Here is a 27,696-nt window from a genome sequence, read left to right on the forward strand (position 1 = left end):
GTCATCACGTGTAATAACACAGTTATAATAACGTGTTGAGTTTATAAAGTAGGCCAGTAGGGCAGGTTAGTAAACCTAGTCTATATCGTATCAATTGGATTCCTTGAATAGACCTACAGAGAAAAAACTAAAATGTAGTCTATCAGTAGCCTACTGTACATAGTGATAAATTAATCGCTCGAGCCGTTTCCTGGAAGTCTAAACAGACCCTGGCTGGGAGAAGTAAATCAGTCAGCACTACTAGGCAGTGCACACAGCAAACCCGCGCACTTACGTAAGGACATCCATGGTATCCAAGCTCGTAACTATGAACCTCCTCTTAAACAACATGGCGCATGTGTACAGCTGCGCTGCAAATATATACGATACATCCAGTTAGGTGGAAAATTAGTCATTTATGCTCACCTAGCACCTAAAATAGACTTCGGCGACACGATCGGATGCAGACGCTCGCGCGTGTTTACTTTGACAAACAGCATCAGTCTCTGCGCGCTTTGACAACTTTGCGCGAGCTCACCTGTTTACCATGAAGACGAGAGAGCCTTTCAGGTCCTGAACCGTTACTTCGTTTCAGATCGAATGTTTTGTTACTGCGGGTACCGTGTATGCGGGTACTGTGAGTTCTTTTAACTTGTTTTAGTTAAGAAAAAAGAAAAAAAGCTATGTGACTGCGACCTTAACCAGACTTCAACGGATGAAGAAATGCTACTCAACATTATGAGAGAAAATAACACACAACTGCACCAGGGGGAAAGGGAGAGAGATAGACTCCCTCCAATTTCAAATCATTCCTCCTCTGTGAGTATGATTTTTTACATTTATTTATTTATTAAATATGACAAAGAAATATTTTAATGTTCAATTAACAAAGACATCAAATAAAAATGAAAATGTAAAAAAAAAAAAAAATCATGTGGGATCAATGTCATACAAATTAAGTCATAATGTAAAAATACAATAAAACGTTTAGAAAAAGGTTTAGATTTAGAAAAATGTGTTAAAAATGTGCATAATAGTAACGTACTAACCCATTTAAATGATCTCAGAGCTTGTCCTTTTGGGGAAATGTGTTAACGTTAAAACTGAGGGTGGAACTTTTGGACAGCTCTTCCTACCCTATTATGCTATAAAACAGCATCGCAGCTCTGTGAGTAATGAGTGCTAATATGCAGTGTTGGGGAAGCTACTCAGAAAATATAGTTCATCAAGCTACCAATTACTATACACTGAAAGAAGTTAAGCTATACCAAGCAGTAAAATTAGGTTTAAAAAATAGATACAAATATACCTTATGGAACAGCGGGACTGTGAAGCAACACAAACATAGGCACAGAAACATGCGTACACACGCGATAATATACACACGATACACACGTACGCATGGATTTTGTATTGTAGATAACGTTATGTGGTAGTGGTGGAGTATGGGGCCTGAGGGTACACAGTGTGTGAATGTTTTTACAATTGTATAACTGCCCTAATTTTGCTGAACCCCAGGAGGAGAAGCTGCTGCCTTGGCACCAGCTAATGGGGATCCATAATAAATACAAATTCAAATAGCAAAGCTACCCTTAAAATATAGTTGACTTAATTCAAGTTACTATCAATCAATCAATCAAATGTATTTATAAAGCCCTTTTTACATCAGCCGATGTCACAAAGTGCTATACAGAAACCCAGCCTAAAACCCCAAACAGCAAGCAATGCAGATGTAGCACTATGAAAAAATAGTTCACCACATCCAAACTACTTCATGATAAATGATCATATCATAAAAATCTGAAATGTCATAGACTACAAATTGCATGAACAGATCACCCTGGAGTTAACCCGAATGTGTAATTTAGCTTATTAAGTTTCAAGTGAGAATTAGCCAGGTCTGATGTCGAAAAAGAAAATCAATTAGGCAGTATTTTCTTTCCGTTTAAAAAAAAGTTGTGTGTAGTTCCAGTAGTCAGCTACAGCACTACATGGCAAATAAATAAATAATTAACTACTGAAACACTACCCAGATTTGAATTTAGTTCAACTACCACCAAGATACTGCACAATGTTGTTACATTACTAGTTGACCTACATGTAGTTCATTACTCCCCAACACATTATCACTAAAACAAAGCCCACATATTATACTGTACATTTTGTTTATGTATCCCACTTTTATTTCTGTAGCCTAAGTGCTGCTGTACTTGCTGTGAATGAACAGTATTCTATGCTGTTATAGTTCTCATCTATACTATTATAATTATGATTACATCCAGGACTTAATGTCAATTTTTGGACATCCAAGACTCCATGATGTCTGTAATATGAATACTGTTTTTTGTCATAGAGTACTGATCGTGGACCAAAGCTGCCATATCCTTCCCTCAATTTCATCTCAAGCCACAAAAAGGAGGCTGGTAGCCACAGCCTCTCCTCCCAGTTTATCCTTCCTGGCATACGGCATGGTAGGTCCCGTCATGGTAACCCTAATGAACACATTACTTCATTCAAGAGTCCGTCTTGAGATTGTGAAGCTCATAGTGAACCAATATCAAAGTGCAGACATGAAGAACTTACTCCAGTTTGATCCCGATAGCATATCCAACATGAGCTATCAGTATGGCTACCTAGCACATTTTTTATGTTCTTACCTTCAGGTACAGGGTGTCTAACAAAGCTGATTTGATGAACAGATATTGTCTGTGGCATCAATCATCTCTAATTGATAAACAGTACTGTCCTGGGATAGACTGCACCTTGGCTGAGTAGGAACAAAGTGTTCAAGAGGAACACATTGAGACTTAGAAATATCAGTGAGATGTTTACAAGGAAATCATTTTCACAGTGCTCACAAAAGAAAGGCTTGTTTCAATTTCAAAGTGACCCAAACAGGCTGCTTTGAAATAATGAACAATACACCAGGCAGATGTGTTGTCATGGCTTCATATTCTTGAGATCAAAGATGTTGGAGAAGACTTGAGGATCATTGATTGATGCAGATGAGGGAGACAAAGGGCCATTCAGAGCTGCTCATCCTTTAGTTGGGGAACTTGTTCTGGGTAAAATGAGCACTACTGTTGTGTTTTCAAAATACAAGATGTTAATATGTTGTTGTCACTTATACTTGTAAGTATGGAGAGTTCATTGACCCATGCAAAACATTTTTTTATGCAGGTTTCATCTAATGGCTCACAAAGTCCAAGGTTGCAAGTCTGTCCATCTTGTTATATAACAGTTAACTGAGATAGTTAAACTATAATATTGTGGATTAGAGTACCTGTCTTATACACCTTATACTCTGGTACCTGGGCTCTCATTGCCAGTAAGTAGAGTTGATCGTATGAATTACCGCCTTCATTTTAGTTAGGAATTGGTTCATGTAAAAATCATTTTCTAGGATGATATATTTGTGTGTGATTATTTGTGTGTTTTTATATGTGGTTACATGTGTTGTTATTCCCCCTGCAGGTAGAGATCTTCCCCCCATCTGTCCTGATGTCAGACAAAAGCATCAACATCGCATCACCATTGACATTCTGCCTCCTGAGGTCAGGGCTCGCTTTGCCTCCGATCCTGTCATCCCCATCCGCACCAAGACAGCCAAAGAGTTTCAGTAAGCACACACACACACACACACACACACACACACACACACACACACACACACACACACACACACACACACACACACACACACACACACACACACACACACACACACACACACACACACACACACACACACCTGTGTCATCGTTATCATCAATATTATACTCAAACAGAAACATCTGTTCATATTCATCTAACGTTCACTAGGGAGGACATTGAGAGGGCAACGGTCTCCGGCGATTGGAAACACGTCCATGATTTCTACTTGACCACATTCGACTCCTTTTTGGAACTGAATGCTGCCTTTAAGGTGGGTGATCCCCATGTGTGTGCCATATCCAATCCTGCGGTTCCATATTTGTATCGTCAGTCAAGCCAGTGCTAGTTATACAGCATGTTTTTAAATGACTTATTACACTATATCAATTAATTTGTATGGATAAGTGCGATGGTAAAATTGCTAAAGCAACAGTGATCATTTTGAAATATGACTGATCAATGCAAATAAAAGGTGACCATTGTTTTGGTGTTTAAAGTCGGTGAATAGAGTCTTTCTGGGAGCCAAGAAAAGGGGAATTTGGAGAGTTGTTTTTGAGTCTGTAAATGAATGAATGAAGTCATTCAGAAGGTTGTAAAAAAAAAAAAGGAGCACATGTGTGTGGTTTCCATAGAGAGTATTAATCATGAGAGCAGAACCTATAAGAAAGCGTATGATCATATATGGCAAGGAACAGTTGGGTAAATGTTTAGCACATGTGATGGTCGACTTAACTAGCTCATGTGTTAGTCCTAATCTAAATGTGTTCTTCATTTCTCTTTTCAGAAAGAAGCAAACGCTCCGTTCAACACGATTGAAGACTCAGGAATCAACACCAAATTTGTCAATGCTGTCTATGACGCGTTAATGCTCACGGTATGTAGAATGATGGAGCAACGAATAACCATGTTCATGCTGAAATGAAAACCTTTCACTAACGTTGATCCAAAATTGATTCAACAGCCTCCTGATACCCAGAGAGCAGTACTGAAGGGGATCATTAACAGCTTGTTAAGAGAATGGAAGGGGTGAGTGGTACTCTCATACATTAGTGCTCTTATATTTCTCACTCAAATCAAGCAATTCCTATCTACATAGTAAAGTTCTATACTTTGTGACTTGAATATTAATGCAAATGTTACATACTGGATGAGAAATTAAATTAATTTCATATTATCTGCTTTGTTTTGCAGTCGACGGACGAAGGATGACCTGAGAGCATATTTCATTCTAGTTCAGGTAACCTCATGCATTATCTACATGTACATACTGCTGGTAGAAATTACATACAGATTTGGCCAAGGAGCTCTTTCGACCGCTAATACTTAATTCCACGCTATATATAGCAAACCATTTCATTACGTAACAAGAGAACATGGTGTACTTTCCAGTAACAACGGCAATTTCCTCATTAGAAGTGAGACAGTTTCTGCACGCAAATGTATGCGTTAAGCACACGCACGCATGTGCTCCACAGCCATCTTATAAATCTCTTTTTGTTTTGGGGCCTCAGTATGTTAAACACAGCAGCCATCAGTCTAAAGGCGAATCGGAAACACAGGAAACTCTCGATCTGCTACCTCGCCACATGGCCCATTGACTCCAGTCATAGCCCAGGCAGTTAGTCAGTCTCATTCAGGCTCTGAATATAATGAGAGCAGAGTGTTTACTTCACACATGAGCAACAGACTAGAGGCAGGCTTGGTACTGGCCAAATATGGACACGACCATTAGACACAGAGTCTGGTAAAGACTTGGGGGGGCAGACTGGGAAATGGCTGAATAGAACTGGAAGGATTTCTGTCTGCTAAAAAGTGAGACTTTGGTTGGAGACTTCTGGTTTCTATCCCATTCAAAGTTTTATTATTGTTTCAGATGTTTTATGGGGTTTATGGGCAGTAAGTTAAAAAGCACGTCTTCTATCCCTTTCTTACCAACAACCTTTTGTGGCTATTGAGCCTCTACAGTTCTCTCTTTCATCCACATTTTGTGTATGATGACATACGTTTGTCTTTGGGCTGTTGATAGGCTCTCTGACCTATATTTTGGTGGCGGATCCTGTGAAATTGAAAGGCACGAGGCAATTATTGGGTCTGTATCCCAATTGGCACCCTATTTCCTATATAGTGCACTACTTTTGACCAGGGCCTCATTTGGGAAGCAGCCTTAGTAGACGTGTCTGTCTGACATGGTTGATGTCAGTCAGCCCCTGGTAATACCAGTGGTATTACTCTCTCTCTCTCTCTCTCTCTCTCTCTCTCTCTCTCTCTCTCTCTCTCTCTCTCTCTCTCTCTCTCTCTCTCTCTCTCTCTCTCTCTCTCTCTCTCTCTCTCTCTCTCTCTCTCTCTCTCTCTCTCTCTCTCTCTCTCTCTGCCAAAGGAACGGATGAGGTCATGTTTGGAGTGGAAAAGTCTGGTTTGCTCTGTAAAGCCAGACGTCTTATGTTGCTGCTCCAAATGAAAAGCTATATTTCCTTTTTGAAATGCACTGCCACTGCTGAAAAAGCTCCTCTTTGTTGCAGAATCCTCAGTGCACCAGCCCAGCCACATATGTCATCTATGCACACTTACTGAGGCAAATAGCCGCGCTGGCTGAAGCAGACCATAATTTCCTGATGCACTGGTTTAAGAAGTAAGAGTCTGAATTGTTCCTCTGTGTTATGCAGTCCCATGCTTTTTCAAGCCAGTATAGTTGTTATCCACAAAGTGAACACAGTCCTAAGAAAGAAATCGTTGTTGTTATTCTTTATCCAGGAAAGTTAAATCAATTACGTAAAGAATATGTTTTCTAAATTGCTTTAGTAACAGTTGGTAGGGATTGAGCAGTCATACTGTAGCTTTCAAACAAAGACCATCTATTTTGACAGTTAAAATGTGTTCCTTGTCGTGTGCTCAGCGTTTTCCATTATATCATTCTGATGATGATGGTGATCCTGATAATGCCTCGATTCTTTTATGATGATTATCTAACTCGTGTCCTCCTCTCCCAGGCTGTCCCAGAAGCGATTCAAACAGCTAGTGGAGCGGCTCCACTTCTTCATCTCCACCCGTTTGTTCCCAGCCAAGCCTGAGGAGCTGCCCCCCATGGCCAAGTGCTACTGGTGGATCCCCTCCGCCACCAAGGTCCTCTCCCTCCTCAGTGAGTAGGACGTCTTCTATATCCACCCCCACAGGGAGGTAATGGGGGGTGGTAATGGATTGAACTACACTTTCTACAGACATTGAATTCTCCTGTCCATATACACTGTGCATTCGGAAAGTATTCACACCCCTTGACTTTTTCCACATTTTGTTACGTTACAGCCTTATTCCAAAATTGATCAAATAATTTTTTGCCCTCATCAATCTACACACAATACCCCATAATGACAAAGCGAAAATAGGTTTTTAGACATTTTTGCACATTTATTAAAAATAAAACACAGAAATACCTTATTTACATAACTATTCAGACCCTTTGCTATGAGACTCGAAATTGAGCTCAGGTGCCATGAGGTCGAAGGAATTGTCCGTAGAGCTCCGAGACAGGATTGTGTCGAGGCACAGAACTGGGGAAGGGTACCAAAATATTTCTGCAGCATTGAAGGTCCCCAAGAACACAGTGGCCTCCATCATTCTTAAATGGAAGAAGTTTGGAACCACCAAGACTCTACCGAGAGCTGGCCGCTCGGCCAAACTGAGCAATCAGGGAAGAAGGGCCTTGGTCAGGGAGGTGACCAAGAACCCGATGGTCACTCTGACAGAGCTCCAGAGTTCCTCTCTGGAGATGGGATAACCTTCCAGAAGGACAACCATCTCTGCAGTACTCCACCAATCAGGCCTTTATAGTAGAGTGGCCAGACGGAAGCCACACCTCAGTAAAAGGCACATGAGAGACCTTTTGGAGTTTGCCAAAATGCACCTAAAGGACTCTCAGACCATGAGAAACAAGGTTCTTTGGTCTGATGAAACCAAGATTGAACTCTTTGGCCTGAATGCCAAGCGTCACGTCTGGAGGAAACCTGGCAACATCCCTACAGTGAAGCATGGTGGTGGCAACATCATGCTGGGAGACTAGTGAGGATAGAGGGAAAGATGAATGGAGCAAAGTACAGAGAGATCCTTGATGAAAACCTGCTTCAGAGCACTCAGAACCTCAGACAGGGGCGAAGGTTCACTTTCTAACAGGACAACAACCCTAAGCACACAGACAAGACAACGCTGGAGTGGCTTCGGGATGTTGAATGTCCTTGAGTGGCCCACCCAGAGCCCGGACTTGAACCAGATTGATCATCTCTGCACAGACCTTAAAATAGCTGTGCAGCTACGCTCCCCATCCAACCTGGCAATGCTTGAGAGGATCTGCAGAGAAGAATGGGAGAAACTTCCCAAATACTGGTGTGCCAAGCTTGTAGCATCATACCCAAGAAGACTTGAGGCTGTAATCGCTGCCAAAGGTGCTTCAACAAAGTACTGAGTAAAGGGTCTAAATACTTATGTATATTTGTATATTTATGTATATATATACTTATGATATTTCTGTTTTTTATTTTTAATAAATGTGCTAAAATGTCTAAAAACCAGTTTTTGCTTTGTTATTGTGGTGTATTGTGTGTAGATTAATGAGGAAAAAAACAACCATATAAACATTTTAAAATAAGGCTGTAGCGTAACAAAATGTGGATAAAGTCAAGCGGTCTGAATACTTTCCGAATGCACTGTATGTCTGGATCGCCTATCCATATTTGTCTTGGGTACACATAGTTTGAGGGTCAGGAGAAGTTCAGAGGTGTCAAGGTTCAGGCAAACATCTGTCTCCAAGAGACCTTGATACATTTGTATTTTTCTACGTTTTTTCATTGTAGATGCAGCCAATAGCATTTCTTGCACTCCCATCATGCCCTTTGTTGACTTCTACAACCTCACACTGGACCACACTGACTTCATGGAGGATTATCACACATGGCAGACTCATGGAAACTCTACCAGGTGAGGCAGGACAATATCAGAGCAAAGCTTATGTTGACCAGTACTGTTCAATTCTGCCCACAACCCTTGTTGTTATGATACCTGTGTTTCTCTGTAAATAAATGGAACTTCCTCTTGTGCCAGCTTTCAGCTTTATAACAACAGATTTATTGTTTATGATATCAGATTGCAACATCAGATACACTATATATACAAAAGTATGTGGACACCCCTTCAAATTGGTGGATTTGTATGAAAGTATGAAATCGAGCACACAGCCATGCAATCTCCATAGTCAAACATTGTCAGTAGAATGGCCTCTCTGAAGAGTTCAGTGACTTTCAACATGGCACCGTCATAGGATGCCAACTTTCCAAAAAGTCAGTTCGTCAAATTTCTGCCTTGCTAGCGTTGCCCCGGTCAACTGTAAGTGCTGTTATTGTGAAGTGGAAACATCTAGGAGCAACAATGGCTCAGCTGCGAAGTGGTAGGCCACACAAGCTCACAGAACGGGACCGCCGAGTGCTGAAGAAAGTAAGGCATAAAAAATAATCTGTCCTTACACAAGCCTAAGATCACCATGTGGAATCAAATCAAATCAAATGTATTTATATAGCCCTTCTTACATCAGCTGATATCTCAAAGTGCTGTACAGAAACCCAGCCTAAAACTCCAAACAGCAAGCAATGCAGGTGTAGAAGCACGGTGGCTAGGAAAAACTCCCTAGAAAGGCCAAAACCTAGGAAGAAACCTAGAGAAGAACCAGGCTATGAGGGGTGGACAGTCCTCTTCTGGCTGTGCCGGGTGGAGATTATAACAGAACATGGCTAAGATGTTCAAATGTTCATAAATGACCAGCATGGTCAAATAATAATAATAACAGTGGTTGTCGAGGGTGCAACAGGTCAGCACCTCAGGAGTAAATGTCAGTTGGCTTTTCATAGCCGATCATTGAGAGTATCTCTACCGCTCCTCCTGTCTCTAGAGAGTTGAAAACAGCAGGTCTGGGACAGGTAGCACGTCCGGTGAACAGGTCAGGTTTCCATAGCCGCAGGCAGAACAGTTGAAACTGGAGCAGCAGCACGGCCAGGTGGACTGGGGACAACAAGGAGTCATCATGCCAGGTAGTCCTGAGGCATGGTCCTAGGGCTCAGGTCCTCCGAGAGAGATAAAGAAAGAGAGAAAGAGAGAATTAGAGAGAGCATACTTAAATTCACACAGGACACTGGAGAAATACTCCAGATATAACAGACTGACCCTAGCCCCCCGACACATAAACTACTGCAGCATAAATACTGGAGGCTGAGACAGGAGGGGTCAGGAGACACTGTGGCCCCATCCGATGATACCCCCGGACAGGGCCAAACGGGCAGGATATAACCCCACCCATTTTGCCAAAGCACAGCCCCCACACCACTAGAGGGATATCTTCAACCACCAACTTACCATCTTGGAATGCTAAGCGTCGGCTGGAATGGAGTAAAGCTTGCCGCCTTTGGACTCAGAACGCAGTGGAAATGCGTTCTTTAGAGTGAGGAATCACGATTCACCATCTGGCAGTCCGATGGACTAATCTGGGTACCTGCTCAATTGCATACTGCCAACTGTAAAGTTTGGTGGAGGAGGAATAATGGTCTGGGGCGATTTTTCATGGTTCGGGCTTGGCCCCTTAGTTCCAGTGGAGGGAAATCTTAACACTACAGCATACAATGACATTCTAGATGATTCTGTGCTTCCAACTTTGTGGCAACAGTTTGGGGAAGGCCCTTTCCTGCTTCTGCATGGCAATTACCCCGTGCACAAAGCGAGGTCCATACAGAAATGGTTTGTCAAGATCGGTGTAGAAGAACTTGATTGGCTTGCACAGAGCCCTGACCTCAACCCTGTTGAACACCTGTGGGATGAATTGGAGCGCTGACTGCGAGCCAGGCCTAATCACCCAACATCAGTGCCCGACCTCACTAATGCTCTTGTGACTGAATGGAAGCCGATCCTCGCAGCAATGTTGCAACATCTAGTGAAATGCCTTCCCAGAAGAGTGGAGGCTGTTATAGCAGCAAAAGGGGGGACCAATGCCATATTAATGCCCATAATTTTGGAATGAGATGTTCGACGAGCAGGTGTCCACATACTTTCAGTCTTGTTGTGTGTATTTCATTTACAGTTAAACCCAGACATATCATAACATCCAGCTATGATACAATCTCCAATGAGTATCATACACCAAGAGAACACAATCCCTGATTAAACCAAAACATTCTTTCTATATGATAAATTGTGAAAACCAAACATCCCCATTCCTACCTGTTCTTCCCCATCCGCAGGTTTACATTCTGCCAGTTCCCCTTCATTCTATCCACGGTGGTGAAGAAAGCAATCATTCAGAAGGACTCGGAGCAGCAGATGATCAGCATGGCCAGGGTGAGACAGAGGTCACTGCTCACATAGGTCCTTGTCATCCATCTATGACAGTGTCATTGTATAGCACGGACAATGCCTCACAGTCTCAGACTAACCCAGACTAACCAGCTTCATGAGGTAGTCACCTGGAATGCATTTCAATTAACAGGTGTGTCTTGTTAAAAGTTAATTTATGGAATTATGGAGTCAGAGTCTCGAGTGTGGGAACAAACATATACTGTCCCACGGTTGAGTAAACAAGAAAGTTCAAGTCAACAAAGAGTCATGAGGCAAATAGCATTAAGGTAGTCACCTGGAATGCATTTCAATTAACAGGTATGCCTTGTTAAAAGTAAATTTGTGGAATTTCTTTCCTTAATACGTTTGAGCCAATCAATTGTATTATGACAAGGTAGGGTTGGTATACAGAAGATAGCCCTATTTGGTAAAAGACTGTCAAGAACAGTGTCAAGAACAGCTCAAATAAGCAAAGAGAAACGACAGTCCATCATTACTTTAAAACATGAAGGTCAGTCAAATATGGAACATTTCACGTTGAAGCTTTGAAAGTTTCTTCAAGTACAGTCACAAAAACCATCAAGCGCTATGATGAAACTGGCTCTCATGAGGCCCACCACAGGAAAGGAAGACCCAGAGTTACCTCTGCTGCAGAGGATACGTTCAATAGAGTTATCAGCCTCAGAAATTGCAGCCCAAATAAATGCTTCACAAAGTTCATGTAACAGACACATCTCAACATCAACTGTTCAGAGGAGACTGCATGAATCAGGCCTTCATGGTCGAATTGCTGCAAAGAAACCACTACTAAAGGACACCAATAAGAAGAAGAGACTTGCTTTGGCCAAGAAACACGAGCAATGGACATTAGACCGGTGGAAATCTGTCCTTTGATCTCATGAGTCCAAATTTGAGATTTTTGGTTCCAACTGCCGTGTCCTTGTGAGATGCAGAGTAGGTGAACGGATGATCTCCACATGTGTGGTTCCCACCGTGAATCATGAAGGAGGAGGTGTGATGGTGTGGTGGTGCTTTGCTGGTGATACTCTCTGTGATTTATTTAGAATTCAAGGCACGCTTAACCATCATTCTGCAGCGATATGCCATCCAATCTTGTTTGCGATTAGTTGGACTCTCATTGGTTTTTCAACAAGTCAATGACCCAACACACCTCCAGGCTATGTAAGGGCTGTTTAACCAAGAAGGAGAGTGATGAAGTGCTGCATCAGATGACCTGGCCTCCACAATCACCCGTGCTCAGAGTGAAGGAAAAGCAGCCAACAGGTGCTCAGCATTATGTGGGAACTCCTTCAAGACTGTTGGAAAAGCATTCCAGGTGAAGCTGATTGATAGAATGCCAAGAGTGTGCAAAGCTGTCATCAAGGCAAAGGGTGGCTCTCAAATCTAAAATATATTTTGATTTGTTTAACACTTTTTTGGTTACTAAATGATTCCATATGTGTTATTTCATCATGTTGATGTCTTCACTATTATTCTACAATGTAGAAAATAGTACAAATAAAGAAAAACACTTGAATGAGTAGGTGTTGAGTAGGTGTGTCCACACTTTTGACTGGTACTGTTTATTATTAGTAGTATTATTATTATTTGGAATAATTGAAGTATGTTGGACCCAGAGTATTTCCCGGTCAAGTCTTGAAATCAGGAATAACCCTATAAGTATACAATATTTACAGTGTGCATCTCACTGCATCAGCCTGAAAACATACACTCTCCCACTCTGACAGCAAAGCAGTGGTCCAATGCTAACAGCATGTACTGTGGGAGCAACTGCAAATAAAGAATGCGTCTTGTTATTTATTGCAGCAAAGCCTAGTGGACAAAGTGTCTCGCAGACAGCGAGTTGACATGAGCCTGCTGTTTCTCAACATCAAAGTCAGGCGGCTGCAGCTGGTCAGTGACTCACTGGATGAGGTAATACCATCTCCCATCTTAATCTAGGCACAGTACGCACAGACACACACAAGCATTACTTAAGAAGACAGCCCAGCCCTGGTAGAGTAGCTTGATAGCTATTTCTGTTCATACAAGAGCCAATTAGTTTGAAGCAGTTATTCCACTGCTTTCAATCCAGTGCATTTCAAAACTGAAACGTCCAAGATATGTATAGGTTCAGACATGCAGCATGCCTAGGTCTGATAAGTTCAAGAGAGTTGGCCACAGCTTAACTTGTTCTCTTGCTTTTAGCTTGCTAGAAACCGAGCAGACTTGAAAAAGAAGCTGAAAGTGACGTTTGTGGGGGAGGCTGGTTTAGACATGGGCGGTCTGACCAAGGAGTGGTTTCTCCTTCTCATCCGACAGATCTTTCATACAGACTACGGTGAGACATATGGTACAAACAGATCAGGCATATGTGTTGTCCTGAGCCATAGAGATACAGATGTTTTGTTTGCAACAATAATATTTTTCTCCATAGATAACAGTAGAAGATTATGGGAGTTACTTCACCTTTAGCCCTAGCTGTCTATATCTCATCCTAAAGTTTCAACAAGTACCCAGACTAAGAATGTTGACATAGCCATAAATGAAGAACAAAACTCAAATGTATGATGTTCTGGGTCTTATAGCACTGCAATAATAGATAACCATTCAATTATAGTAACTCCCATTTAGTCTGGGACCTAGCAGTCCAAAAAGGAAATTCCCATGTACTCTATTCTGACCATTTGTTATCTTTCTTTGACTGGAGGCCTGTGTTCTATGTCATGTCTGGGCCAGAGTTGTGTTTAAGCAGAGTTTATTTGTGTCTCCTCTCTGAAGGCATGTTTACATTCTTCAAGGATTCCCACTGTCACTGGTTCAGCAGCTGGAAGTGTGACAACTACTCCGAGTTCCGATTGGTCGGAGCCGTATCCTTTTGTACCATACCGTGATTTTTGGTACTGTGTAGCCTGTGGTGAACTGTAAACAGATTCTCAACGTACAGCAGCAGTCCTCATGTTGTACCCTTTTAACTGGCTTTTTTATCAAGTCACATAGTTAGCTGACTAAAACTCCTGGCGTTACTCTTAAGGGGATCTTTGCACATCCTGGCGTTACTCTTAAGGGGATCTTTGCACATTTACCATAGATACTCTGAGGTTCTCCACTCTCCCTACACCATGTTAATTGCTGCTTTGCAGATGATAGCTTTAAGTTTTACAACTATAATTTTGTGGGGATTTGTTTAGAATTTTGTTATCTTCTAAACTGTGGATCCAATCAGAGGAGACTGTAATGCTTTTCTATTTGATACATTGCAATCTGATGTAATCTTATAGAATAACTAAAGTATGCAGAATATTACTGTGTTAAGTTAACGGGTCATTCCACAAGTAGAGTGCATTTTATGTCCTTTTGACATTATGTGTACATTTTGATAAAACACTAATTTTAACATTTACACTCTAACTAAAGTAAACTATGTTAAACAATTCCAATAGTAGTGTGTTTTCATTAAGTTATTTCCGAGGAAAATCCTAATTTTGGCATGTCCCACATGATTGTCCTTATTGACTTATTTTGACCAGGGGTTAGAACCAAAATTATTTTCCAATCATTTTTTTCTGAACAGCACCATTATTAGTGCACCATTTTTAGTGCACCATTAGCACGTTTTTGGTTCCGTTGTACTGTTTCGACCAGCAAAATACAGAACCAAAAAAAGTAACCATTTATATAGTTCCTTTCTGTTCCTTTTAAAACCTTTGAAATCAATTTTCTTTTAACATTAAATTACTTCACCAATCACTGCGAATAGAACAGCTTTCTATGGCGGGGGCAAGCTATAGTTATTTATATGAATTGGACAGACAAGTGTAGGGCGCGAGATGAGACTGAAATTTTGCGGGTGGAGAGACAGGGAGAGAGGGTGGAGGAGGAAGCTTGGCTTGAAATGCATCTTCTTATGACATGAATTATCTGAATTAGGCCCACAAAATTATACCTACGGAAGAGCTGCTTCTATGAAGGAACTTTGAATGTCTCTGAACTTCCGAGAGTTAGCTTAACGCTGGACCAGAGCTAGCTAGATTGAGATTCCACCCTTTTTTCACCCACTCAAAAGACAACCAAAAGTTTGTTGAATTCCCAATGTGTTATCCCTCTGCTTTCAACCATCAAGCACAACCAAATTCCAATGGAAAATATATAGGATTTTTGGATTAGTTGTCACCTAAATGTGTTATCACTGCGCTTTCAACCATTTAAAAGCACACCAAAGTACAAATGGGAATTCAATGTCAGATATTTAGTTTATTTAAATACAACAACTTAATGTGTTATCACTGTGCTTGATCTAATAGCACAACCAAATAACCTGGATTGCAGTTAGTTGAGATTACGTTAAAGTACATGGTGCAAGGGATCAATGCCGTTTGAGATTTTGTGCAGACCTGAGACCCTGAATGCTTTCTACGATTACATAAGAATACATTTATTGTTACAGTAACCTCAAAATGTGTCCATGGATGTGTTACTAATTTTATGGTTGAAATACTGTTACATTAGGTTGTAAGATAGCCTTAACATTAGGCTATTTACTGTCTTGTAAAAGTAATATTGAATTGTGTTTGGTTGACAACGCAACCAAATATCAACATTTAAAGGAGGTGTACAGTATCTACTGCTTGGATAGTTCCATCTGAGTCACTGGCTTAATCATATTATTTAACATCTCAACCAAAAATAAAAGTTAAAGAATAGGATTAAATCAAATCAAACTGTATTTAAAATTAGCTCCTATTTAAAATGTAGTCCTATTCTTTAACTTTGAGTTTTCATTGAGATGGAGACGTGAATCCAACATATCAATCAATCAATTTTTTATAAAGCCCTTTTTACATCAGCCAATGTCACAAAGTGCTATACAGGGTTAAATAATAATAATCACAGTGGTTGTGATTATTCAGCACCTCAGGAGTAAATTGGAGTCAGTTGGCTTTTCATAGCCGATCATTCAGAGTTAGAGACAGCAGGTGGGTAGAGAGAGAGTCGAAAATAGCAGGTCCGGGACAGGTAGCACGTCCGGCGAACAGGTCAGGGTTCCATAGCCGCAGGCAGAACAGTTGAAACTGGAGCAGCAGCACGACCAGGTAGACTGGGGACAGCAAGGAGTCATCAGGCCAGGTAGTCCTGAGGCATGATCCTAGGGCTCAGGTCCTCCGAGAGAAGAGAGAAAGAGAGAGAGAATTAGAAGGAGCATACTTAAATTCACACAGGACACCGGATAAGACAGGAGAAATACTCCAGATATAACAGACTGACCCAAGCCCACCAACACATAAACTATTGCAGCATAAATAATGGAGGCCAAGACAGTAGGGGTCGGGAGACACTGTGGCCACGTTCGATAGATACCCCCGGACAGGGCCAACCAAGTAGGATATAACCCCACCCACTTTGCCAAAGCACAGCCCCCACACCACTAGAGGGATATCTTCAAACCACCAACTTAGTACCCTGAGACAAGGCCGAGTATAGCCCACGAAGATCTCCCCCACGGCACGAACCCGAGGGGGGCGCCAACCCGGACAGGAAGATCACGTCAGTGACTCAACCCACTCAAGTGACGCACCCCTCCTAGGGACAGCATGGAAGAGCACCAGTAAGCCAGTGACTCAGCCCCCTTAAATAGGGTTAGAGGCAGAGAATCCCAAGTTAATAGGCTTTTTACCGTATTGTAAAAGTGATATGGAATTGTGTTTGATTGTCAACTCAACCAAATATCAACTTTCGAAGGAGATATATCTTCTGCATGGATAGCTCCATCTGTGCCACTGAGTCTGGCTTTAATTCCAGTCTGTCTACAAATTAATAATTTTTATTTTGGATTCACGTCTCCATTTCAACCAAAAAGCAAAGTTAAAGAATATGACTAAATCAAATAAAAGCAAACTTTAAATACAGTTTGATTTGATTTAATCATATTCGTTAACTTGTATTTTTTGTTTGAGATGGAGACGTGAATCCAACATATTTATTATTAACTTGTAGACTCCATTTGAAAGGCCCAAATAGCATCATTGATGATGTATGATTGATAAAGTAGGGTTCCATTTCATCTGCACTGTTGAACCTACAGTACTATTTGGAATGACTTCGATAGCAACAGTGAATCTATTAAGTAGAGATTTCTCCCAATTTTTTGTCATGATAGTACAGTACATTGGTAATAGTCAGTGACAAATATCAAAGCTAAGCAGCACTGGGCTTGGTTAAAACTCTGGATGGGAGACCAAATGAATAGATGTAGATAGATCAAATCTCCAGTAAGATGTTTCAAATGTACAAATTCAACATATTTTATACAAGGTTTGTCTATGTTGAAAATGGGTTATGATGACATAATCCTATGGTTGAAATTTGACCCTCAAAACAACAGTTTACTACGTTGATGACTTTCTTTGAATCCAATATATTTTCCAAGTAGATTCCACATCACAATACGTTGACAAATGACAATGAAACAACGTTAATTTAACCAGTTTGTTCCCAGTGGGTAGTTACAGTGCATTCGGAAAGTATTCAGACCCCTTCCCTTTTTCCACATTTTGTTACGTTACAGCCTTATTCTAAAATAGATGAAATAAAAACATTTCTTCATTAATCTACATACAATAACCCATATTGACAAAGCGAAAACAGGTTTTTGGAAATTTTGCAAATTTATTACAAATAAAAACCTGAAATACCTTGTTTACATAACTGTTCAGACCCTTTGCTATGAGACTCGCAGTTCAGCTCAGGTGCATTCTGTTTCCATTGATCATCCCTACAACTTTATTTGAGTCCACCTGTGCTAAATTCAATTGATTGAACATGATTTGGAAAGATACACACCTGTCTATATAAGGTCCCACAGTTGAAAGTGCATGTCAGAGCAAAAACCAAGCCATGAGGTCAAAGGAATTATCCGTAGAGCTCCGAGACAGGGTTGTGTTGAGGTACAGATCTAGGGAAGGGTACCAAAACATTTCTGCAGCATTGAAGGTCCCCAAGAATGCAGTGGCCTCCATCATTCTTAAATGGAAGAAGTTTGGAACCACAAGACTCTTCCTAGAGTTGGCCACCCGGCAAAACTGAGCAATCGGGGGAGAAGGGCCTTGGTCAGGGAGGTGACCAAGAACCCGATGGTCACTCTGACAGAGCTCCAGAGTTCCTCTGTGGAGATGGGAGAACCTTCCAGGAGGACAACCATCTCTGCAGCACTCCACCAATCAGGCCTTTATGGTAGAGTGGCCAGATGGAAGCCACTCCTCAATAAAAGGCACATGACAGCCCTTTTGGAGTTTGCCAAAATGCACCTAAAGGACTCTCAGACCATGAGAAACAAGATTCTCAGGTCTGATGACACCAAGATTGAACTCTTAGGCCTGAAAGCCAAGCGTCACTTTTGGAGGAAACCTTGCACCATCCCTACGGTGAAGCATGGTGGTGGCAGCATCATGCTGTGGGGATGTTTTTCAGCGGCAGGGACTGGGAGACTAGTCAGGATAGAGGGAAAGATGAATGGAGCAAAGTACAGAGAGGCCCTTGATGAACACATGCTCCAGTGCGCTCGGGACCTCAGACTGGGGCGAAGGTTCACCTTCCAACAGGACAACGACCCTTACCACACGGTCAAGACAACTCATGAGTTGCTTCAGGACAAGTCTCTGAATGTCCTTGAGTGGCCCAGCCAGAGCCCGGACTTGAACCCGATCTAACATCTCTGGAGAGACCTGAAAATAGCTGTGCAGCGACGCTCCCCATCCAACCTGACAGAGCTTGAAAGGATCTGTAGAGAAGAATGGGAGAAACTCCCCAAATACAGTTGTGCCAAGCTTGTAGCATCATACCCAAGAAGACTCAAAGGCTGTATTCGCTGCCAAAAGTGATTCAACAAAGTACTGGGTAAAGGTTCTAAATACTATGTAAATGTGATATTTCAGTTTTTAAATTTTAATACATTTGCAAAAATATATATAAAAAAACAGTTTTTGCTTTGTCATTATGGGGTATTGTGTGTAGATTAATGAGGGAAAAAAACGATTTAATCAATTTTAGAATAAGGCTGTAACGTAACAAAATGTGGAAAAGGTCAAAGGGTCTGAATACTTTCCAAATGCACTGTATGTTATGTGGGTGGACTGACAGCCTGAGTCAGTCCACCCACATACCCTCACACTCGCACCCCTTCCACCTCACTCGGTTAGAATTACAGCACACTGACAGATACTGAAGTGGCTATGTGTCTCTATTTGAAGCGAACACAACAGGGAGGGCAGGGTGACAAAAAATTCCATGTCACAACGGTGCAAGAGAGAAAGAGAGAGATGTAATAGAAACAGAAGGTTTTGTTGTGTCTTATTTTGTGAGCTGCAAGTCTGGTCTGGAGCGGACTGCGTTTCATCCTCCGCCTGTCAGTTCTCATGGAATTTTCCCCAAGCCTGCGCCAATATAACTTTAAGCATTTTTCCAAACTCTATTTAGCAAGCTAGGGAGCTCGTAGAGAGAGGGCTCTGCAGCTCAACCTCTCCCACAGAAGTTCCATATGGACGACACGTGGAGTGAGATCTGCCAGAAGCAGCTGGTAGCACTTTAGGAGTTCAGGCTCCCTACAATTTCATTCTAAATGCGTAATACACCTGCTGTTTATATTCCCTGTTCAGATCTGCTACAAGCCAATATAAAGTACATGGCAAAATGCAGTGATAATAGAGTAATGATTGGGATCATTAGCACATGCTGCAGGGTCTTTGAAGCTGGTATAAAATGGTGTCATTGTTACGAAGTATGAAGAGCTCAGAAGCAGAATACTTTAACAATGAAATGAAAAGGTTTTCATCTGAATGTTATGCTACATTAAATGAATATAACTAGCCACATTTTAATCTGTTCTAGTGGTTTATATGATTATAACCGTGAGTTATTTTGGTGTTGAAGATACTTGAAGATATTTTGGTGTTGAAGATATTTTCTTTTGTAAAGGATCTGTACTTTGTTACACACTTAACCGTATGTGTGTCAGCTCATGGGCCTGGCCGTGTACAACAGCATCACCCTGGACATCCGCTTCCCTCCCTGTGTCTACAAGAAGCTTCTGACCCCGCCCGTGGTGCCGTGTGACCCCGATACCCCCGTTGGCATGGCAACCCTCACCCTGGACGACCTGCAGCAGGTCATGCCTGTATGTACACGACACAAGCTGTGACTCAGCTCTCTTAGTTACCCTCTCTCACTGGCATTCTTTCCCATTACACTGCACTCTTCTCGTAAGGATCACAAGTACAATAATATTGCTTGCAGTGGTAATAAACCATGGGAAAGTAATATTTGTTTACTTGCAAAGTACTCCGCTTTTCAATAATAATAATGTATATAATCAAATGAATGGATGTGATGCTTATGAGAGTACTGGACTGTTTTAGAAAGGTTTACATTGTCTCTGAAGGGTTTAGTGTTGATCTGTATATGAATATGGCCCACTGGGAAAACACTGGTTGAATCAATGTTGTTTCTACGTCATTTCAATGAAGTGACGTTGAACCAACGTGGAATAGACGTTGAATTGACGTCTGTGCCTAGTGGGTGATGTATGGTTGCTGGACTAAAATGTTATATAGACTGTGTTAGTTAAAAAGACTTTGTTAGAATTAACTGCAATATGCCATTGTTCCTACTTATAGCTAAATGTACAGGAATACATGCAATACGCATAAATAATGTACTTGTGATGATGTGAGTCATAGTACGTACATTGCACAATTGATGTCTGGGGTCTAAGGAAATGCTCGTGCGTCACAGGCGTGTGAAATAATCAACCAGGCTCACATTCCATACAGTCCTAGAGTCTCACCCTGCCACCAGTCTTGTTATAACAGTATGGCTGCAGCCAAGGTGAGATGAGACTGAGCTGCAGCCAGGTCTCAGAGGTGCCGTTACAACCATCATCACCTCACACCCCGGTAAAAGCTGCCCATAGATGTCACACACAGGAGCCCAACACTGCTGATGAAGATCTCCTGGTGATGGCAGCTTTTTTTTACTGAACAGGAAGATTCAAGGATGCCAGGCTAGCAGTAGTTTGTTAGCTGTCTAGGAGGAGAGATGGAGAGGAGAGATACAGTTCACGTGGCATGACATGCTTTTCTTTATATTTTTTGATGAACTCCCAAATTAATATTCTGCAATTGCCATCAAAGTTATGTTTTGTTGTTATAATATTTCCTAATATAATCCTGTATTTCCTCATAATATGTTGATTTTTTCCTTTGCTAGTCAGTGATTGAAGCCTTGACATTTTCCAATATTCACCAGCAGAGGGCTGTCAAGCCCAACTTTTGCACATTGCCACTTGCATGTTTGAACTCCACAAACTCAAAAGAACAAACCAAATCTATATTAATCATATAAAAATGTTTTATGCACATACAATACATTACTGTCACTAAGACTAGTATTTACCTGCTTTTGGTGTAATTGTATAGCTTTTTATGAAGTATGCATCTCATTGCGCTGCGTTTTGTTGAGTCAGCCTTGCTGAGGCCAGATGTTGGTTTTTACTGGGCAGCTGGCCTTCTCTTTGCTTACATAACGGGCTCTGGGCGTTTATTTGCTCCCTGTTGAATACTTTTTCCTAAATTGGTGGAGGACAGGGAAAAAGCTACTGCAAGTTCTTTAAAAAGACATGCTAATAGTGCCCAGCACTGACGTCAAACACATGCAATTGTTCTTCAAATGATTTTGCATTGTAAAATGTACTTCATTTTATGAGGTATGGATTGGAAAAGCATAATCGCAGTGATGTCATGTAAAATACATACAGCATACAATGGCTATTTTGTTTCCTCAGTACGCTTTCTAGATTGTGTAGTGGCAAAGGCTTTACATGATTTTCTTGTTGTTTTGTCTTACAATGCCATTACAGTAATTCAGTAAAGTCAGTCATTAGATATCAATAACAAAATGAAGTCAGATTATTCTCCATGAAACATTCAATGAACATGGTGTACTGTGCTGCATAGCGTTCCCACCGTGGCAACTTTCAAATGGCAATTTGTTTTCCTCTTAGTTTTTTTCCTATTAGTCCTTCACAGATTTAGAAGAAGACATATACTTCATAAAGACTGGTTGCAATCTACAGTACCAGTCAAAAGTTTGGACAAATCTACTCATTCAAGGGTTTTTCTTTATTTTTACGGTTTTCTACATTGTAGAATAATAGTGAAGACATCACAACTATAAAATAACACATATGGAATCATGTAGTAACCAAAGAAGTGTTAAACAAATCAAAAATTATTTTAGATTTTAGATTCTTCAAAATAGCCACCCGTTGCCTTGAAGACAGCTTTGCACACTCTTGGCATTCTCTCAACCAGCTTCACCTGGAATGCTTTTCCAACAGTCTTGAAGGAGTTCCCACATATGCTGAGCACTTGTTGGCTGCTTTCCCTTCACTCTGCGGTCCAAGTCATTCCAAACCATCTCAATTGGGTTGAGGTTGGGTGATTGGGGAGACCAGGTCATCTGATGCAGCACTCCATCACTGTCCTTCTTGGTCAAATAGCCCTTACACAGCCTGGAGGTGTGTTGTGTAATTGTCCTGTTGAAAAACAAATTATAGTCCCACTAAGCACAAACCAGATGGGATGGCGTATCGCTGCAGAATGCTGTGGTAGCCATGTTGGTTAAGTGTGCCTTGTATTCTAAATAAATCACAGACAGTGTCACCAGCAAAGCACCCCACACCATCACACCTCCTATTCCATGCCTCACAGTGGGAAACACCTACTCTGCGTCTCATTTGGACTCAGATTCCACCAACCTAATGTCTATTGCTTGTGTTTCTTGGCCCAAGCAAGTCTCTTCTTTTTATTGGTGTCCTTTAGTAGTGGTTTATTTGCAACAATACTCTGCAGCAGAGGTAATTCTGGGTCTTCATTTCCTGTGGTGTTCCTCATGCGAGCCAGTTTCATCATAGCACTTGATGGTTTTTGCGAATGCACTTGAAGAAACATTCAAAGTTCTTAAAATGTTCTGGATTGACTGACCTTCATGTCTTAAATTAATGATGGACTGTCGTTTCTCTTTACTTATTTGAGCTGTTCTTGCCATAATATGGACTTGGTCTTTTACCATATATGGACTTGGTCTTTTACCAAATAGGGCTTTCTTCTGTATACCAACCCTACCTTGTCACAACACAACTGATTGGCTCACAAATTAACTTTTAACAATACTTTTTTTGGTTACTACATGATTCCATATGTGTTATTTCATAGTTTTGATGTCTTCACTATTATTCTACAATGTAGAAAATAGTAAAAATAAAGGAGGAAGGAGTAGGTTTGTCCAAACTTTTCACTGGCACTGTATATAAAAAGCATTGCTTATAGATTTAGTCTTGTGTTTCAGGATCTTGCTCATGGGCTGGCAGAACTTCTCAGCTATGAAGGAAACGTGGAGGAGGACTTCTGCACAACTTTTCAGGTTGGGAAAACACACTCATTGTTGTTCACAATAACACTTGTGAAACATAATATCTTTGACGTCACCATAATCAATACTGTTAGAGCACAAGGGAAGCGCTCCACTAACGTGATGATCATTTTAGGTGTCGCAGGAAGAACTAGGTGTGATCAAGTCCTACAATCTGAAACCAGGAGGAGATAAGATTCCTGTTACCAACCAGAACAGGAAGGGTAAGTGAGGAGTAGACAGACTGCCAAAGACCAGAGAAAAGACAACTGTCCTGCAGTAGCATGTGATATCTAACAGTGCCTTTCAGACTATGTGGCATTTGTTTGTTCTCTCATAGTTGAATGATTGTTTGATTATTCTTGTCTTTGCAGAGTATGTACAGCTGTATGTAGATTTCCTGCTGAATAAGTCCATTTACAGGCAGTTTGCTGCCTTCTTCTATGGCTTCCACAGTGTGTGTGCCTCCGACGCTTTGTTGGTAAGAATATCAAGACTTTTACTATCAAAGTGAATTAATAAATTAATTCTAATTTGTGTGACCAACTGAAGAAAAACATTATGAATTCCAACTTTCATTATAGGTTTTTGGAATAAAGTATATCACTATCACTGAGAATTCAGAGGACATAATTTCAGTGTCAGCTGGTCCTGTTTGAAGTGTCAGGAGCCAAGAGTTTAGTCAACTCCTATAGAAACTTTTCTGATTAGGCAGCATCGTGATCGTGAGGCCCGGAGAGGCAACGAGGAGTGCAGAATTGGAAGCTCAACTGTGAGTGCGTGCATGTGTGTGAGTGAGTCTAGTGTTCCTCGCTGCCTGTTCACAGAGGCTCCCCACCCCCTCTCTTGGCACAGGCCTCCTAACGGGGGTGTTGTGTGTGTGTGTGTGTGTGTGTGTGTGTGTGTGTGTGTGTGTGTGTGTGTGTGTGTGTGTGTGTGTGTGTGTGTGTGTGTGTGTGTGTGTGTGTGTGTGTGTGTGTGTGTGTGTGCTCTGTCTCCACTTAGTGACCAGGGCTCTTTGGGCCAAAAGGGGGAGGCTCGTATGAGTGGCCTATTTAAAGAGTACGTAGGGAACCACAGTGGCAGGGTTGACGTCCACCATGAATATCAATCAGACAGACCACAAATCTGCAGTTTTCATGCAGAACCAGCCCAGCTTTAGGGTTAGATTTGCATGGTTTAACATGGGAGGATCTGGATCACTCTGGTCGTTGTCAGTTGGTTTCCCAATAGTTCCTTAACTGTTGCTAGGCTCTGTGAACCCTGTGAGTATCCTCACTGATCTGCTGACAGAAGCCTATCAGCATACTGTGTAACTAGCAAGGAGTGAAATACAGGTAACTGCCAAAATAAAGGAAACACCAACATAAGGCGTCTTAATAGGGCATTGGGCCACCACGAGCCAGAACAGCTTCAATGCACCTTGGAATAGTTTCTACAAGTGTTTGGAACTCTATTGGAAGGGTGAGACACCATTCTTCCATGAGAAATTCCCTCATTTGGTGTTTGTTGATGACTTAAATGTTTGTTGGTGGTGGAAAACACTGTCTCAGGCACCGCTCCAGAATCTCCCATAAGTGTTCAATTGGGATGAGATCTGGTGACTGAGACGGCCATGACATATGGCTTACATCGGCCATGGCATATGCGTCAGCAAAAAAATAAACATCCCTTTTTCAGAACCCTGTCTTTCAAAGATAATTCGTAAAAATCCAAATAACTTCACAGATCTTCATTGTAAAGGGTTTAAACACTGTTTCCCATGCTACTTGTTCAATGAACAATAAACAATTAATGAACATGCACCTGTGGAACGGTCATTAAGACACTAACAGTTTACAGACGGTAGGCAATTAAGGTCACAGTTATGAAAACTTAGGACACTAAAGAGGCCTTTCTACTGACTCTGAAAAACACCAAAAGAAAGATGCCCAGGGTCCCTGCTCATCTGCATGAACGTGCCTTAGGCATGCTGCAAGGAGGCATGAGGACTGCAGATGTGGCCAGGGAAATATATTGCAATGTCCGTACTGTGAGACGCCGAAGACAGCGCTACAGGGAGACAGGACGGACAGCTGATCATCCTCGCAGTGGCAGACCACGTGTAACAACACCTGCACAGGATCGGTACATCCGAACATCACACCTGCAGGACAGGTACAGGATGGCAACAACAACTGCCCGAGTTACACCAGGAACGCATAATCCCTCCATCAGTGCTCAGACTGTCCGCAATAAGCTGAGAGAAGTTGGACTGAGGGCTTGTAGGCCTGTTGTAAGGCAGGTCCTCACCAGAAATCACCGGCAACAATGTCGATCTGTGGGCACAAACCCACCATCGCTGGACCAGACAGGACTGGCAAAAAGTGCTCTTCACTGATGCGGTTTTGTCTCACCAGGGGTGATTTGTGGTCGGATTCGTGTTTATCGTCGAAGGAATGAGCGTTACACCGAGGCCTGTACTCTGGAGCGGGATTGATTTGGAGGTGAAGGGTCCGTCATGGTCTGGGGCGGTGTGTCACAGCATCATCGGACTGAGCTTGTTGTCATTGCAGGCAATCTCAACGCTGTGCGTTACAGGGAAGACATCCTCCTCCCTCATGTGGTACCCTTCCTGCAGGCTCACCCTGACATGACCCTCCACCATGACAATGCCACCAGCCATACTGCTCATTCTGTGTGTGATTTCCTGCAAGACAGGAATGTCAGTGTTCTGCCATGGCTAGCGAAGAGCCCTGATCTCAATCTCATTGAGCACGTCTGGGACCTGTTGGATCGGAGGGTGAGGGCTAGGGCCATTTCCCCCAGAAATGTACGGGAACTTTGCATGTGCCTTGGTGGAAGAGTGGGTAACATCTCACAGCAAGAACTGGCAAATCTGGTGCAGTCCATGAGGAGGAGATGCACTGCAGTACTTGATGCAGCTGGTGGCCACACTGATTTTGACCCCAGCTTTTTCAGGGACACATTATTCCATTTCTGTTAGTCACATGTCTGTGGAACTTGTTCAGTTTATGTCTCAGTTGTTGAATCTTGTTATGTTCATACAAATATTTACACATGTTAAGTTTGCTGAAAATAAACGCAGTTGACAGTGAGAGGACGTCTCTTTTTTTGCCTGGTTTATATGATTTTTTTACCCCTTTTTCTCCCCAATTTCGTAGTATCCAATTGGTAGTTACACTCTTGTCTCATCGCTGCAACTCCCGTACGGACTCGTGAGAGGCGATGGTCGAGAGCCATGCGTCCTCCGAAACACGACCCAACCAAACCGCACTGCTTTTGTATCCCTCATTTACTCAAGTGTTTCCATTATTTTGGCAGTTACCTGTACTACATCAACCATCCTTAATAGGCAAACCATGGTCCATATCTGGACCCAGAACGGCGTTAATATAGACCGAAGGTGCCATATGCACAATTAAGACATGCCAAAATGTTAAGAATTGCAGGAAATAAGTTTTAAAACTGCAACAATTTCTCTCCACCAACAAGAGTTGTGTGTGAACAGTTTGTCGTGGACAGTGCCTGTGTTGAGGTAGGGGTTTATTACTACACTGATAGATGGCAATGTACATCTGGACCTTTGCTACCTAGGAAATGTGTGTGAATTGACCCTTTCTAATAGTATTTGAGTACCCCTGGACTACACCAAGTAATCAATCAATTAAAATTGACACGATTAAAATAGACTGGGGTACTGCAATTAACTGTGTGTAGTGAACTGTCAGATGAGCTGACAGCAGTAAGCTCAGGGATGGACATTTCCCTCGTTGTTTTATTGCTGTCAATAGTATCTGTCTGGACAAGGAGTCTGCTGTACAAGTATTTGACTGTTCAATTATCTGTTTGGTGTACGTGTCAGTGAATGCCAGAGTTGGTATTTACTGTTAATTAATTAATTAACCTAACTCCTTTTCCCTTTGCAGCAAATGTAGCATGCTGATTCATCCTTTTTGGATACTGTAGATAGAGAAGAAACACAAAAATAGAAATCTAGTATGCATGTACCAGCAATATCATTTTCAACAGGATCAACCCCTCCAAAAATATCCATCAATTATAATCCACATAATAATTCACATTTCCTGTTGCTGCTGGATTATTTCCCTGCTGCAGCAAACCTTGTCAAATTAATATCCTACATTTGTATTAGTCCACTCAGTTCTTGCAAATCAGGAGAGTTTCCCTCTTTGCTTTCCAAGGCAGTGCATGCGCCTATAAACAGGCTCGTACTAT

The 27,696-nt window shown here is 41.7% G+C and overlaps 1 protein-coding gene across 1 annotated transcript in view; it reads left to right on the top strand.

Annotated features, from left to right (window-relative positions):
* Window positions 1–283: 283 nt before the first annotated feature.
* Window positions 284–27,696, top strand: part of LOC120029958 (probable E3 ubiquitin-protein ligase HECTD2) — a 34,667-nt gene continuing 7,254 nt past the window's right edge. Inside the window, exons 1-18 of the mRNA XM_038975267.1 lie at window positions 284–798; window positions 2,333–2,450; window positions 3,454–3,598; window positions 3,802–3,904; window positions 4,418–4,507; window positions 4,595–4,659; window positions 4,825–4,870; window positions 6,153–6,262; window positions 6,621–6,769; window positions 8,475–8,598; window positions 10,902–10,998; window positions 12,823–12,930; window positions 13,204–13,336; window positions 13,777–13,865; window positions 20,006–20,164; window positions 23,395–23,469; window positions 23,594–23,681; window positions 23,832–23,938. Coding sequence (XP_038831195.1) covers window positions 703–798; window positions 2,333–2,450; window positions 3,454–3,598; window positions 3,802–3,904; window positions 4,418–4,507; window positions 4,595–4,659; window positions 4,825–4,870; window positions 6,153–6,262; window positions 6,621–6,769; window positions 8,475–8,598; window positions 10,902–10,998; window positions 12,823–12,930; window positions 13,204–13,336; window positions 13,777–13,865; window positions 20,006–20,164; window positions 23,395–23,469; window positions 23,594–23,681; window positions 23,832–23,938 — 1,902 coding nt within the window. The 5' untranslated portion in view covers window positions 284–702. The remainder of the gene's footprint in view (window positions 799–2,332; window positions 2,451–3,453; window positions 3,599–3,801; window positions 3,905–4,417; window positions 4,508–4,594; window positions 4,660–4,824; window positions 4,871–6,152; window positions 6,263–6,620; window positions 6,770–8,474; window positions 8,599–10,901; window positions 10,999–12,822; window positions 12,931–13,203; window positions 13,337–13,776; window positions 13,866–20,005; window positions 20,165–23,394; window positions 23,470–23,593; window positions 23,682–23,831; window positions 23,939–27,696) is intronic.

Source organism: Salvelinus namaycush, chromosome 35, assembly GCF_016432855.1.
Source record: "Salvelinus namaycush isolate Seneca chromosome 35, SaNama_1.0, whole genome shotgun sequence".
Classification (NCBI taxonomy): domain Eukaryota; kingdom Metazoa; phylum Chordata; class Actinopteri; order Salmoniformes; family Salmonidae; genus Salvelinus; species Salvelinus namaycush.